This window comes from Nelumbo nucifera, chromosome 4, assembly GCF_055504915.1.
Source record: "Nelumbo nucifera cultivar China Antique chromosome 4, China Antique-T2T, whole genome shotgun sequence".
NCBI classification, from domain to species: Eukaryota; Viridiplantae; Streptophyta; class Magnoliopsida; order Proteales; family Nelumbonaceae; genus Nelumbo; species Nelumbo nucifera.
In genome coordinates this window covers 14,561,558-14,577,292 of record NC_142652.1, presented here as the reverse complement: position 1 = coordinate 14,577,292, position 15,735 = coordinate 14,561,558, and the positions used below count along the sequence as shown (strand labels likewise).

The window sequence follows — 15,735 nt, the reverse complement described above, 5'->3', positions numbered from 1 at the left end:
ATAAAGCATCATACCTCGTAAAGGTTTCTGTTTTAAATTATGATATTTTGGCTGTTCCATTCAAGATCAGTACTGTTGTAAAACCAACCTAAAAATAGGCTAACCTCAACATCATAATAATTAAATAGTAAAATATAAAAATAGATAAAATACAAAATTTTTAAAAAGATTGATATTTTCACTATTAGGTATTCATCCTCATCCAAGTATTAACCCTTGTGGTATGGGGTCGGTTACATGAATCCCATTCACAACTCCGTCCTATCTAATGTCATATCCATTGTTAAATTATTCTTGATATCAATTATTAAATAATAAATGCATCTAATAAAATCTTTCTTAATAAATGGATAAAAATACAAAAAAAATAAAGAAATTCAGAAAATTAATATCTAGTCCAACTGACTAGGTTATTTGGGTCATTGACAAAGTCAATGGTCTCACTTGTAGGAGCTTAACGACTTGTGGGATGAACATCTTTGTGGGCTTTCCTACCAAATCATACCAAAGATGCTTGTCCTTTTATGTGGGAAAACCTCAGAACTCTCGCCATTAATCACCAGTAATGCTTAAAATATTCTTTTAACAGACTTTTAAAAAAGAGGAGTCCGATTGGATGTTTCAACAATTAGACTAGCTCCTATTATAGTCCTTTTAAAAAGAAAAAGAAAGCAAAAAGAGAATGAACAAAAAATAATATAAATTAAAAAGAAAAAAAGAACGGTTGTATCTGTTTTTATGATGTAAAAAAAAAAACTAAAAGCAGATTATTTGGTATATAAAACATTCCATATGACAACCAAAAATTGACAGCCTTTCATCAATCTATATATATAATAAAGTAGAGCTTGCCATGTCAGAAGTCCTCTCCTTCCTCCCTTATCCAAACCAAGCAATTCTAGAGGGGTGCAAGATTCCCTCTAAAAGCACTAGGAGTTGCCACCTAACATGGCTTATCTCCTTTTATTCCTCTCCTTTTTATTAGGAAACTAACTATCCCCCACTTTCTCCTAAATTATCTTTATCTCTCCCTAATTCATATTTATCTCCTAAGTTATCTTTAATTCCTATTTATCCTCTCCCCCACATTTCATCTATATCTATTTAAAGCAAGTTTCAATTAAAACATTAACAATTATTTAAATATTATAATGAAATTATTTTAATAACTTTAAAATATTTATTAAAAACAAAAAATAATATATAATTGTAATAGGTTTAATAATATTCATATTATTAATACTTTTATATTTTATGAAATTCATAATAAAATTATGTAATAACAATATAAATTATAATTTTATGAACTATTCAATTTAATAACTAAATAATATTTAAAAATAAATAAATAATCATTTAAATAACAAAATATTAAAAATAGCTGAATAATTATGTAATTTATTATTACATAATAACTTATTACTAAAAATAGCTACATAATTAATTTATTATTAATATTAAAAAATATCTAAATATTATGTAACAAAATATTTAAAATTACATAATAACTTTAAAGAAATAAAATTTAAATAACAAAAAATATTAAATATTTTACATATTATTTAACTATTTAAATAATGAAAATTTTAACATAACTAAATTTTAAATATTTAACATAATGAAATTATGTAATAATAGTATAAATTATAATTTCATGGATTATTAAATTTAAAAAAATTTAAAATTTTAAATAATAGTATTATTTAAGTAATTAAATAATATTAATAACTAAATCATATCTTATATTTTATTTGAAAAAACAAAAAATAGATTAAATAACAAGATTATGTTATAACTTTAAGAAAATTATCAAAAGCACAAAAGTAATTATAACTAGCGAGGCTCCATGTAGTGCACGGGATGTGGCACCCTTCCCTATCCCTCGCTCCCATAGTCAAGACATTCTACCCCATCCCTAGTGGCAAGGCGGGTTGGAGGTGAGGCACCCATTCCCCGTCTGGGATGGGGATTCCCCAAATTTTCCCCACCCCAAGGCAATCACCTAAAAATAATCTAATTTTTAGATATTTTACAAATAGGATTATGGAAATTTTGGGTATTTTAGGAATTAGATTATGACAATTTGGGGGTATTTTATAAATAGAATTGTGGGATCCTAGGATTAAAGAATATGAAGAAAAATTTAGAGATATTTTAAAAGTCAATATTAAATCTATTGATATTTTACTAATTTACCATCGGGTTTGGAGAATTATATGCAAACCTTGTCCCTTTCTTGTCCTTGATTTGGAGCAAAAATATTTTCCCCATCCCCACACTATCTCTTCCCCGTCCCTATTTAAGATTCAAGAAAACTTGCCCTGTACGGGGTGGGACAAGGTATTATTTATGTTTTATATATTATTTTTTAAAAATTATTTATGTTTTATATACTAATTTAAATAAATTTTAAATGTTTTTAATATAAAAAATTGAATACTAAATCATATTTTAAACATTATTTAGAAAACAAAAAAAATAGATTAAGTAACAAAATTCTATAGTAACTTTAAGAAGAATATAAAATATAAATAAATGACAAAATAAATATTATTGAAATAGTGGAAATAGATTAAATAACTTAGAGGTGTTAAAGCTTTTTAATTTTATTAGTTATTTATTGTATTTTCTATATAAATATATTTTCAACAGTTTGTATACTTTTGCTATAAATTTTCAATAATTATTGGAGATTAAAATATTGCTATTTATTAGAGATTAGACTATTAATTTAGTTGAAATTAGGAGTATCCACTAGGCAATTCAGTTGGTTGGAGATTGTTTGGCTAGCCAAATTGATTTAGTCGAGTTAGGGAGTTGGTCACTCAAACTTGATTGACCAACCATTAGTGAAAACTAACCATTGGTTAATTAATAAATGTTCACATTTTTAATGTTTACTGTAGTTTACATTAATCATTTTAATTTAATAAATATTTACAACAATTATTTATTCATAAAATATATTATTAATTGGTGTAATTTACTACAAATCAATAATTATAGGTAACAATTATCAAATAATTCAGGTAAACTCTTTAACTAATAATCCATACTTTTTTAATAAATAATAATTAAAATATTAGGAAATTAATTTAGGAAAAATTCTTCAAAACTATTTAAATAATAGGCCATTATTATTATTCAACTAAATAATTATTAAAAAAATTAGGAAATTAATCTATTAGAAATTGTTTCATGTTTATTTCAATAATAGTGCATTATTATTATTTTAATAAATAATAAAGGAAAATTATTAAATCTATTCACACCGATCTAGACCACTTGGTTGACTTCAACCACTCCTAGCTTTACATTAATTAACAACAAATTATTTACTTTTAATTAAAACTAATGTAATTTATCATAATTACATTAGTTTACTATAATTACATTACATTGATTAATAGTAAATAATTTAGGCTTAAAAAGTAAATAATTTACATTAATTCACATTCATTTATTGTTATTGTAAATAACTAATTTACTATACATTTTTTCTAATCAACAACAATTTCAATAATTTTTGGAAATTATCGTAAAATATTATTGTATTTTATTGTTATTTAATTAGTTATAAAAAATTGTTAGAAATGTAAGGATGGAAATTTTCCCTATAAAACTAGGGCCCTACCCTCCTACCCCACCCTGAATGGGGCAAGTTTTCTTGAATTTTAGATAGGAATGGTTAAGAGATAGAGTGGGGACGAGGAAAATATTTTTGCTCTAACTCAGGGACGAGGAAGGGATGAGGAAAATATTTTTGCCCCAAATCAGAAGCGGGGATGGGACGGGAAAAATATTTTTGCTCCAAATCAAGGACGGGAAAATGACAATTTTGCATATAATTCCTCAAACCCAATGGTAAATTAGTAAAATATCAATAGATTTAATATTGATTTGTAAAATATCTCTAAGTTTTCATCATATTCTTATAATTCTAGGATCCCACAATTCCATTTATAAAATACCCCATAAATTGTCATAATCCAATTCCTAAAATACCCCCAAATTCCCATATCCTATTTGTAAAATATCCACGAATTAGATTGTTTTTAGGTGATTGCCTCAGATTAGAAAAATTTAGAGATTCTTCATCCCCAATAGGGAATGGGTGCCTCACCTCAAACCCACCCCACCACCAAGGACAGTGCAGGGATGATGTAGAGTGTGTTAACTACGAGGGCAGGGAGGAATGCCCCATCGTGTGCATCGCACAGACCCGCTAGTAACAATTAAAGCTAGGATTTTGAGGCACTTCCTATAGGACCTATACTGTCACGGGTCAGGATTCAGAATTGTCCTTGTATGAGAACTATATTGTAAATTCATTCCTTAATAACTGGATTTATCCACTAAAATGGGGCCTCATCCAGTGAATTCAGACTGGTATGAAAACATAGAAAAGAAGTTAAAAGGGCAACTCATCACATTAATCGCCGCATTTTTTTTTTATCATGGTGTATAAAATAGAAAATGACAAGTAAAGATCACCCTTCTGGAACCTGTACATGGAATTCATGCATCATAAGCTTCTCTATGGATAAACAAAGGTCGCAATCCCATCGGCCCCAATAGTTACCATAATCCATTCTCCTTCCAAAATTCCCAGCAGTGAAAACTGAACTGCCAGTTTAGTGACAGCTCGGCAACCACCCAAGTGTAAGTTGAAATTGAAGAAGATTCAGCATATCATAAAACTGCAATTGGTATACTTAAGAGGCTGTAAAAACCAGCTTGAACGGTCTGTATTAAAGAAGCTTTTAGTAGTTATTCTGCTCAACGGGGCTCTTGACCCAACCCCAGTTGGTTGTAACTTGTGTAGTTAATCTCGTTCAACCGTACACAACATAAGATCTGCTCTGGCAAGTCTTCTGCTTTGTTTCCCTGTCCCCAACACAATTTTGCAATAAAATTTAGACTTAAATGATGAATCTAATTGTAGAAGAGTTTTAAAGTTGCACCAGTCTTAACTGAGTAACTTACTTGAATTGTTAGGCCAAAATCCAAGATGCAGAGCTTCAGTCTGTCTTGGAATTGTTCAAAGCCTTTCCTAGAGATGTAACTGAATCTGTGCATATCCAAATCAATCTCAAAATAATTTTCTCCCTGCAATTTCAGATAACCAATGCCTGAGAAGGAATATATGATGATAATACCCAGTATTTTCCTAGTATGCTTCTGTGCAATAAGTTATAGTTCTTGGCAACTATGCTATGCATTAGGATTCCAAATTATAAGAAGTAAAAACCAACCTAAGTGCAGTGTAGTGAAATTTCTTGGTTGTTTGCAGATGAATGAAAATCATTCAAATAGAAATTCACAATGAAAAAAGAAAAGGGGAAAAAACATATTGTATCTTAGACAATAAACACACTTTGAATGATCAATTATTGTAAACACAGACACAATGCAAAAAAAAAAAAAAAAAAAAAGAAAAAGAAAGAGAAAAAGAATAACCATATCTGAAATTGCCTCTTTAAATGACTAAAATTCTTCAATAATAAGTGATCATAGGTTTTCCAAACCTATGATGGCAATGAACATGCTGATAACAAAACATTAATGATAATACAGACTGAATTATGGGAATACATTATAAAGACATTAAGAGGCAGAGATAATATCAATATTTAGATCAACATGTTTAACAACTGTCCTCATTTCAGGTCATCTTTGTCATTGTCTTCCCCCAGGAGAAAAATTAGCAGACCCCAAGATTAATAGTAACTTAAGTATTCCTACCAATATGATTAGAAGAAAGTGTGAAAGACGGCAACCTAATATGATCAATTGAACATAAACTTACCGAGTAAAATTCATGTTGAGGACGAGAAAGAACAGGTTTTTCGTTGTAAGCATGCATAAGCTTTCTCTCAGTTGCACCTAGATGCAGATCCTCTACATTTACCATGCGACCCAAGATCTTTAACCTTTCCCTGAAAGGTACAATTGTATCCACAGGAAAACCTTTTATCTTTTCCACTTCATCATCGATTAACCTCTGTTACAGAAAGAAAAAATGATGATAAACTAGAAAAAAAAAACTGGGTAAAACTAGCAAATCACAAATAAATGAATAAACTTATAAAACCAAAGGATTTCTATATATTACATTAAAATTCTAAACTGACACTCAAAACTTAGTGGCAGAAGCACATAGGATTTTCTTCACTAATACAAACATGACAAATTTTGAAATTTGTTACCATATGCAACAAATTGTTAAAGCAGCTCTAAAGATATAAAGAGTGGAAGCATAAAATTGCAATAGGCCTAACATACTCTGATATTTTCTTGAAAATGAGGTGTAAGTTCTCTAGAATAATTCTCTGAAAGCCTAAAGTACAAAACAAAGCTCATCCCTTCTCCATCAGTTTCATTTTGAAAGAGAGTGGCAGGATACAACGGAACCTGCAGAAACCATATAAACAAGTTAATATCACAATAACTTCTCTTCTTGTATATTATATACCTTTTGTTTAATAATGTCATTATCATAAACCTGCCAGCTTAGGAAAGGAAAATATGAAAAATTTCCAATTCTCCTAGAAGATGATCACTTCAAGATTTTTTTCAAACTAAACTTGGACATAAATTTTATTAGAAAGAAATTCAAGGAAAATGAGGGGAAAAAAACTGTCATAGGGTTGGAAGTATTACTACTTTTCAGGAAGATGCCTTTTCATTAAATGTCTCTAATGAGTTTGAACAAGACCAAAATGAAATAATGGTCATGAGTAAAGTTACCAAGAGTGAAAAGTAAGAATACCTGAATATTTACAACAAGAATAGGAGGCAATTTTCCAGATGCAGTTGTAGAAGGTAGGTCCACAAACCGAGCAATGTGATCAATTTTTCGTGGAGATAAGAAGACATCAACCCCAAATGGATAATATGCAGCATGATTTGGAGCAAACTCTTTCTTCTTATCCCTGCCACAAAAGTTAGACCAAATAATATTATAGTGGGGTGTTCAGGCTTCAGACACTACAATAGAAATAAAAAATAACAAGTTCTTCGAACACAGTGCAGACTTGCAGTCTTCACATGACTGCAAGCCATCAAGAAATTATAAATAGAGTTACAAAGAAATATAAAACAAAGGGCACATCTTACCTAAAATAGTTCTCTCCCCGCACTTTGAAAGTACTAGGGTCAACATTTGACCAGCAATCAGACATTTTCTTATCTATTGGGCAAAATGGAACTTGGGAACCAGCTCTTGGTCTTTGCAGAAGCATCTTTGAAGATACTGAGGCAGAAATGTGAACAGTATAAGTTTTTATTTTTTCAACCTAATACAGCTCCAAGCAAGATGTCAACAATTTATATATATTACTTATTAGGACCCAGAAACTACAATGATTCATGCAGGAACTCATAGAAAACATGGAACAAAAGTAGTGTGTCAATATCCCTTGAGGAAACAGTATGCCAAGTCTCAAGAATTTGTTAAGAGGGTTAAATAAACTCCCGGACACCGATAGAGTAAAAGGACTACTAGAAAGCAAGTCAAGTACAACGAGTCAAAATGGTACTATGCTTATGTAATGGCAGCCTATGAAGTTCTTTCCACCAGGAAATCCTTTATCCACACAATCTCTTTCTCAAAAAAACAAAAAAAAATATCATGTCTGAAACACTGATATAGTAAAAGGGATGCTAGAATGAAAAGGAAGGTGCAAAACACCTTTGCCTACAATGCAGATAAGGTACAATCAGTGCAAAAGCATGTCAACCTAGTTAAAATGGGACCCCCATTTCTGTAGCAGTAATTAATGCCTGTAATTTTGGTGTTACTTCCTAGAATTCCTCATTTCAATTGTCACTCCACCCTCCAAACCATAATTTGATTTTATATGAGCATGAAGATAACGCTATTATGTCAAAGCAATCCTAGAGAAATTCATGATGCATCCTTATATCTTCTCTTTCAAGTCCATGTAAGTTGTACCATAGAGCCAAATTGGGTATTTAGCATTTTGTAGCTTCTATTTTACACTTATCCAAACATTAATGTAATTAATATTTATACATATCAGATCTTAATCTGAAACTTGGTGGAAATTAGTTACCCTGTAACATAAAAAGAAGAAAGGTGGCTTCTATTGTCAAGCTACTAAAGTCATAGCAGTTGATTTAAGCTTGATTTCAAATTATTGAATATGGATGGAAGTTTCAAAGCATGATATGAAATACCCCCAATTTGATCTTATAAGGTGGCCATAGCAGACTATACATTAAACCAGACAGTATTGATGCAAAATGTGAATGGATCATATCATGATCTGCAAATTACAAACAAGTGTAATGATAATATTAACTAACCTTGATATAAAAGTAAATGTAAATGTTTGACAAGCAATAAAATTATAAGAAAAAAATTAGTTACAGATCTTCTGAAACTCACATAATGTAGGATTTCCATGTCCTTCCCTCCATTTGAAGGAAAGTTTCAAAGAAGCCTTTCTCCTTGTACTTGGTGGTCCAGGACTTAGAGATCTTCTCTTTTCATCTGAGACAGTAGAAGCAAGACAAGGCAAGCATGTATTTGGAAGAATTCCACAATGGTCTAATATTCCTCCTTCCCCCCTCCCAGTGATTTCATCCACAGAGATGCTAGAAACTTCATCAATAGACACAGGACGCTTTCCTTCATTTATGGGGCCATCAGATTTCAATTGAGAATCAGCACTATTTGAATGCAATGTTCGAGAATTTTCATTTTTAGTGGCCTCACTAAGAGAATTTCGTGGAGGAATACAAGGAAAATTCCCATTACAGTCTTCATGATTAGCATCTCTTAATGATGAAATACTTGATGCTGATGCACACTCAGAGCCATTTAGAGACAAAGCATCTGTAGGATTGGAAAATGTTCATAGCTCAATAAAGCAGAATCTTTAATAATTTAGAAAGTCAAATAAAAGCTTAACTAGCTTCACATCCATACCATCCTGAACACTATGGAAATCCTCATCACAGTCAGACTCAAGTATCATGAAAGAATCAAACCATGTCTCCTCAGTACTGCCAGCTGACACCACTACATTGTAACAAAAATCAGGTCAAGACCATAAATAAGAAAACCAATATGGTTTCTGTGGTTAATTAAAAGTTGTTACAACAAATATATGTCCAACGATGATCGTAATAATAGTAATAATCATAAACATAAACATAATAATAATAATAATAATTAATAATAAAGAAAAAACATGCAAAAGGTTAATAGCAGCAACAGATTAAAATTTACCAGTGAGGGAGGACTTTGGAGTTCAAACATTCAATGATGAAACAAGATGCAGGGAGAACATGAGTTACAAAACAATATTAATAAAAGGATTGAAAAGAAAACTTCTCCTTAAATCATCAGTTATCAGTACTCTAAACTGTCTCTAGAGTCGGGACAGAAGGATATCTATTCCTTTGTGTGTGTGTGTGTGTGTATCTAGTTTTCTCTTTTGGTGTAAATTGTGGATGTTATTTGCACTAAAATGCCCCCCTCTCTCTCTGTGCATCTATACTTTTCTAATGAGTTATTCTTTTGATTACTCAACCAATGTTGCATCACTGACTAGATTCTGCCTTAAGAATTCCAAATCGTTCATTTGTCCAAGAAACAAAAGAGCACATATCCATATGGTTGAACTATCTAAATTGTGTACCAGACATCTACCTTCACATATACGAGTTCATCTCACATCCCATTCCAGTAACAAAACTATTTAGGTGGTTTAAAACAAAAATATATAGGTAGTTCATGATGTCATAATATGCTTTTTCAGCATGATTCTCTAGAGTCAAAGGTGTAATTATCCAGGCCTGGATTCTGCAAAAACAGTCATTTCAGGTTCATGTAACATTTATATATGACATCCCAAAAAAATGCATGGTGGGAAAGGTGTGCTAGTGTCTAAACTTCTTCACACTAAAAAACTCAAGCAGTTACTAAGGTTTGTTTCAAAAATTACTTTATCTGCCTGCATGCTAAATGATCCAAATTCATATCAGTTCTCTTAGAATACTGACCACTGAACCACTAAGAAAGAAGGTTTCCCCATGCCTCATGTCAAACACAAATAAGAGATGGTTGGCATGGTCCTTTCAGGTTTCAGGATACATCATTTGCTTCAGAATACATGTTTGGGCATCAGAAATTGGTCCTACACGATATAGTGTCTACCACAGACAAAATTTCAGAGGAGTATCCTTGCTACGTTGCTTATGCTAGGTATAAAAGAAGCAGGAAAAGTGTATAAGGATAACATAATAAACAAAGAATCCACTTTCAGATTCAGCATAAAGACATGATATCAGACTGCCAACATCTGGCTTAGGATCTTTAATCTTTTATAGTTTGTTGTATATAGTGGATTGTTATTTGTTTTTCAGGGATTTGAGTGTATAGGTATATATCTATTGCATTTCTTTAGGCTGCGTTTGGTTGCAATGCATATAAATTTGCACTGATGCAAAACCATGGCAATGCAAATGATTTGAGCGTAAATTCTGACCTATTTTTGTTTCAAATTTTAGCTTATTTTGATTGCAGTACAAATGAAGTAAATTAAGACATGAAGCAGAATAAAGTAAAATCCACAACAAAGTTAAACAAGAATTTGCATTTTTTTACATTTGCACTCCCATATATTTGTACTAGTGCAAATAAATTTGCATTGCAACCAAACACAGCCTTAAGTTTTATAATAAATTTCATGTATTATAATTTTTTAATAACTTCCAATTTCCCCATATTTTCCAGATTTCTGAGTGAAATTTACAAAACTTCCTGAAATTTTCCCATTGATCCTGGCAAAATGCCAAATGAAAGCGAAGCTTCAGACCATGGCCATGATCAATGTGGTTCTGCAAGATGTTCCAGTAACTTCGAAGACAACGGAGATCAAGATTATATAACAGACAAATGATGATGCTGGCGAGTGACGAAATGTTTCTGACCCCTTTCGTCTCTCTCATCTAAAAGTGAAAGATCCCTCTAGAAGAAGATCGTAATTCCAAACGCATAGACTAATGAAATTACCAGTTTTTTTCTGCTTTCTGGGGAAAAACTCCCCTTACATAGTAAGATTGAATCTAGTAGGATCTAAAATAAAGGACTCAGAATTATCCCTATTATAAGATAAAATCATCAGGAGGCACATTGTCAGAGTATACGTTTTTTCTTTCCAGAATTATACTTAAACCCTCCCAAATGAGGAATAATTCACTTCAGGAGTAATGCAGGAGGTCTTCCGCAATAAATATACTAAAAAGTTTCCTCTCCCAACAATTCAACCCGAGACACAAGTAATAGCCTCTCAAACAGCATGATACACCACACAGAAATCGTGAAACCAAACACAAAACACAGAACTCTCGGGACAAAAAACCAACTAACGGAAAAAAACGGTGACCTCCTGGAAATCCGGATTACTGTAAGAAAGAGGGAAGAAAAGCTACAACCTCGGAAAGCCGGATTACTGTAAGAACGATCGGGTTGGTTGGTCACCTTGTCGACCAATTCCCTTGACTTCCGAGAAGAAACTCCCTTGATTATTCTTCTCCGCTTACGAGACCTCTTCGAAGAACTGGATCGCCTACCCATATACCCTCCCTGTCTCGAAATGCAGCTTCCCATCTGTCTCACTCAACCACTGAATAAACTAAGATCAAAACAAAAACAATCGATCCTTGAAACAAAATTAGCACTGAGATATCCTCTCCTCAGTCTGCAACTCTCCTTGATCTCCCACCTCTTTGACTACCAAATAAGAACAAAAGATAGTGAGAGAGAGAGAGAGAGAGAAACAGACAGAAAGACAGAGACAAACTAATGCAACCGTGGAATGCAAGAGAAGATGGGGTCCAACTCCCACCTAAAAACAGTTCTCTTCTTCCCCTGTATTCTCTTCTGCTCCTTTCTTTTCTTTCTTTCTTTTTCTCTCTCTCTCTCTCTCTCTCTCTCTCTCTCTCTCTCTCTCTTTCTTTCTCTCTTTTTAATAACTACTCTACCAGTCCAGTCTTCCTTACGGTTTCCCTCTCCCGTCTCGGATTTGGAGCTGCTGAGCAAGTCCCCAGAAAGTCTCACTTAAAAACGCACATTAACGGCAATTGCCCGCGTACGACATCTTCCTCCTGGAAGCGTGGGGCCCGCACGTTCACTGATTGGATCAGATTTGTTCACACGTGTGGCGTTAGTGGGATGATGGAGGTTTGGATCGGTAAAAGCAGAGAGACGCCAGTGGCAGAAGCGGGCCAGCGGCAGAGCTGCGTCCACGATATCGATTTTGGCGTGTAAGACTTACGTACGTGTCCCGACTCCCGAGATGCCCCGAACTCTCTCTCTCCAGTCCTCACGACCGGTACAGTACATTGTGCTCGCCTTCTTCGTTCCCATCATTGTTTGTGACCCACTTCCCTTTACTAATCTTCAGTTGGTGGGTGAGAACTGCGAACTGAGAAATGAGAACAAATCATTTTAAAAAACAATTTATTTAATAAAAATAGATAAAAAGTTATATTTACGTAAATTAATAGGAGGCTTTTTTCGAACTGCAGCCTTTTGACACGTGGCCGTTTAATACTTTTTAATTAAGAATGCAGGGACACGTGTCTATTGAATAGTGGACTGGATTGATTAACAGGTGGGCCACATGAGAACAATGACTGAGGAACGTTGTGTTGTGTCATCCTCTGTCACGTCGTTTCCTTCGTAAAGAAGCACTGTAGAAAAAGAGTAACGTATAATAATAGCAACAATATTAGAGATGTAAGTTGGTACATGGGTAATCGATCTGGTCCATGGAATTGGAATAGTTCTGCGGGTGTATTTACATCCATCAATCGGGATGGACCGGCCCATAACCAGAAGTCCATGGATAATGGAGATGGTTCCAAGTTTACAAATAAGAAGTCAAAATTTTCTTGGTTGGCCTACAAAAGTATCTGGCATTTATTACGGGCCTGAGGTGGTAGGAGGCCCGTTCACATCAGCGCCCCACAATGCCCCAGTCCCCACAGCACATAATACAAGGTCGGTGGGATGTGAACTCCCCCTTCAAATGTTTGGTAAAGCCTCTTCAATCGATTTAAGAAAAATGGAGTACAGATGATGCATTCAGTTCATCAAAGTCTGTTCCAATTTCTAACTAGTGGGTCCCGCTCAAGTTCCAACCACGCGATTCCTCTTTATAGTAAGATCCATGTTTCGCTTGAAATTTACGACCACGAAGATGGGGATTGACCAAGGATTTTCTACTTATATATATAATCTTTGGTTGGGTCAAATATACGTAGAACGGTAGAATGGACATTTATGATTTGTGAAGGTTATTTAATTAATCAATTAATTAATTGAATGGATGAGATGAGTGGCCGGTAGGTATCAATAATGACCTCTTTAATAAGTCAGATGATTTATTTGTTTTAATAATCATTCGACTTAAATTTCCATTGGTTTCCACAAACATTAAAACCTCCACTTTCTTATCCTTTTCCTACATTTTCCTTCAAACCGAATATAACCTAAACATTTATTGGCAAAGGGTTCTGTCTTAAACTTTGATCAAATTGGAAAAATATGGAATGTGCAACATGTTTGTGGGGTTTCAAATGTTTGAATTTTTTCTATAAAAAATTGGTCTATGGTGTGATTGGTTGAGGCGTTCGGTTGGCCTGTGCTTACATATATGGGCCTGTGAACGAGAAATTGACCTATGATATAGATTAATTCATGAGATAGTATGGATCAATCCATATTACAAGTCAATCGAACGCCTCAACACAACATGGTGTATTACCATAAAACCAAACACCCACTCAGTCATTTCAAACATTTATGCTGTGGTAGGGCTGTTAATGAATCGAGTAGATCCATTGGAACTTAACTAACCCAATCATATAGGGCATGGATTCTTATCATGTGTCCTTAAGTCTATTCTAGGCTTTGATAGCATGTCCTAATAATAATAGTCTTGTTGAGTTAGACCTGATAGTCTAGATTAATAATTGCTCTGAATTAGACCTGTAAGGGTTTTTGGACTGGTTCTTGGTTCTATACATTTATTTATTCAATCAAGACTACTGGGTCTAACCTGCCCCAACCCTTGTCCGTTAATTAACAGCGCCTTACTTAGAATCACCTAATTTTTTACATGGGCAAGTTAAAAGATTTCATGGCAAATCAAGACCGATTGTGTTAGCTCATCCTTTATTTTGGGCCGAACACACAAGTCAAATTGTGATGAATGACTAAACAAAATTAGTCAAAATGTGACGCCTACTGCTACAAAATTAAATGATTTAAATCCTTAGTTGAAACACGGCTAGACATTAGATTTTTCACATGGGAAATATTTGTATCATAACAATTAAATAACAAAAGTCTTAAGAGCCTCTAATAATAGGGAATATGGATGCTCTGGATCAACCATGTAATCATTCCCATATTCCACCTAAACCCTGTACCAAACCTTGCTACTGGACTCTCAATTTATATGATCATTCAATATTTAAATATTTCCCTTTGAAAACTTACCTAACAAACCAACTAGTTTAATTTAATGTTTGGTAAAATGCGTTTTAAAGTTGTGTTTGTTAAATCAAGTATTTTTTCTAATACTTTCCAAAGACAGTTTTGCTTTTATTTTCTTTTGTAATCGAACAATTCTAAATGAAGCATATTTTTAGGACAATTTTGATTTGTTTTTGGATAAGAAAGACAATTTTGAAATGAAGAACTGGAATTCTAGACAGCTAATTTAGGTATGAGAAAGCTACAAATACAAGGCTGCCATAGACCAAGGGAATAAACATACATTCAATTCAAATGGTAGTTAGTAGTTTTCCACAAGAGAATAGAAAGTCTAATCAAGAAATCAACACTTTAGGCAAAATCTATGGTGTACATGCATCTGTTGCATCATGTAACAAAAGATGAAGATGGTTGGATGTAATAATAAGTATATTTTGTTAAACGTGAAATTACATTGTGTGAAACATAAACCAATGAAAAATAAGTCAATTTTAATTTGATTGGTTGAGATCTAGATTTAACGTTTAATCAATACTGATGAATGTACTATAAATGAACTCTTATGATTCAGTTTGTGTTGGAAAATGGGGTCACTGTAACTTTGGAGGAGAAATTTTGAGATGCATTTGAAGACATTGTCTTTAGAACGTTATTTACTCCCACTCAGTTTCACTGAGTTTGTTGTTGGGTTATAGGTAAATCCGTTCTCAAGATACAACAGAGCCTTGGGCGAGAATCTGTAACCATCAATGTTGAAGAATCTTCAGAGAAACCTATGTGAGACTGTAGCAGACTGAGAGAGAGAGAGAGAAAGTGGGTTTCGAAAATGTGTGTTTTTGAAGTCTGATTCATGCTCCTTAAATAGTTTATGAAGAGGTATGAAGAAAAATTAAGTATTGGTTTAGAGAATGCACCTTGAACAGTCACAATTTCAAACATTGCGACTGTTTAAAAAGTCTTGATCACACCCGATCGAATCGTGACCGTTGATCTCATCAACGGTGATCAACGGTTAGCATTGCACCAAAACCAAAGCCACCCTTCGCGAGTCACGCGGGTACACATGAAGTGCGAACAAAATGCATCTCTAAAGCGCCTCAAGTATTTTTTTCTAATACTTTCCAAAGACAATTTTGCTTTTATTTTCTTTTGTAATCGAACAATTCTAAATGAAGCATATTTTTAAGACAAATTTG

The 15,735-nt window shown here is 33.1% G+C and overlaps 1 protein-coding gene across 2 annotated transcripts; it reads right to left on the bottom strand.

The window, feature by feature from the left end:
• Nucleotides 1-4,409: 4,409 nt before the first annotated feature.
• LOC104608027 (uncharacterized) lies at nt 4,410-12,024 on the bottom strand. Of its 2 annotated transcripts, XM_088886416.1 has the most exons (10): nt 11,883-12,024; nt 11,470-11,767; nt 8,957-9,049; nt 8,414-8,863; nt 7,120-7,255; nt 6,773-6,935; nt 6,286-6,414; nt 5,810-6,004; nt 4,987-5,109; nt 4,410-4,887 (listed from the first exon to the last, which is right to left on the bottom strand). In XM_088886416.1, the coding sequence occupies exons 2-10, from the start codon at nt 11,642-11,644 to the stop codon at nt 4,780-4,782; spliced, it is 1,572 nt and encodes a 523-aa protein (XP_088742542.1). In that variant the 5' UTR covers nt 11,645-11,767; nt 11,883-12,024; the 3' UTR covers nt 4,410-4,779. The 2 variants fall into 2 exon arrangements, with proteins under 2 accessions (XP_088742542.1, XP_010272173.1); XM_010273871.3 differs by having other exon boundaries at nt 11,470-11,919.
• Nucleotides 12,025-15,735: the final 3,711 nt, after the last annotated feature.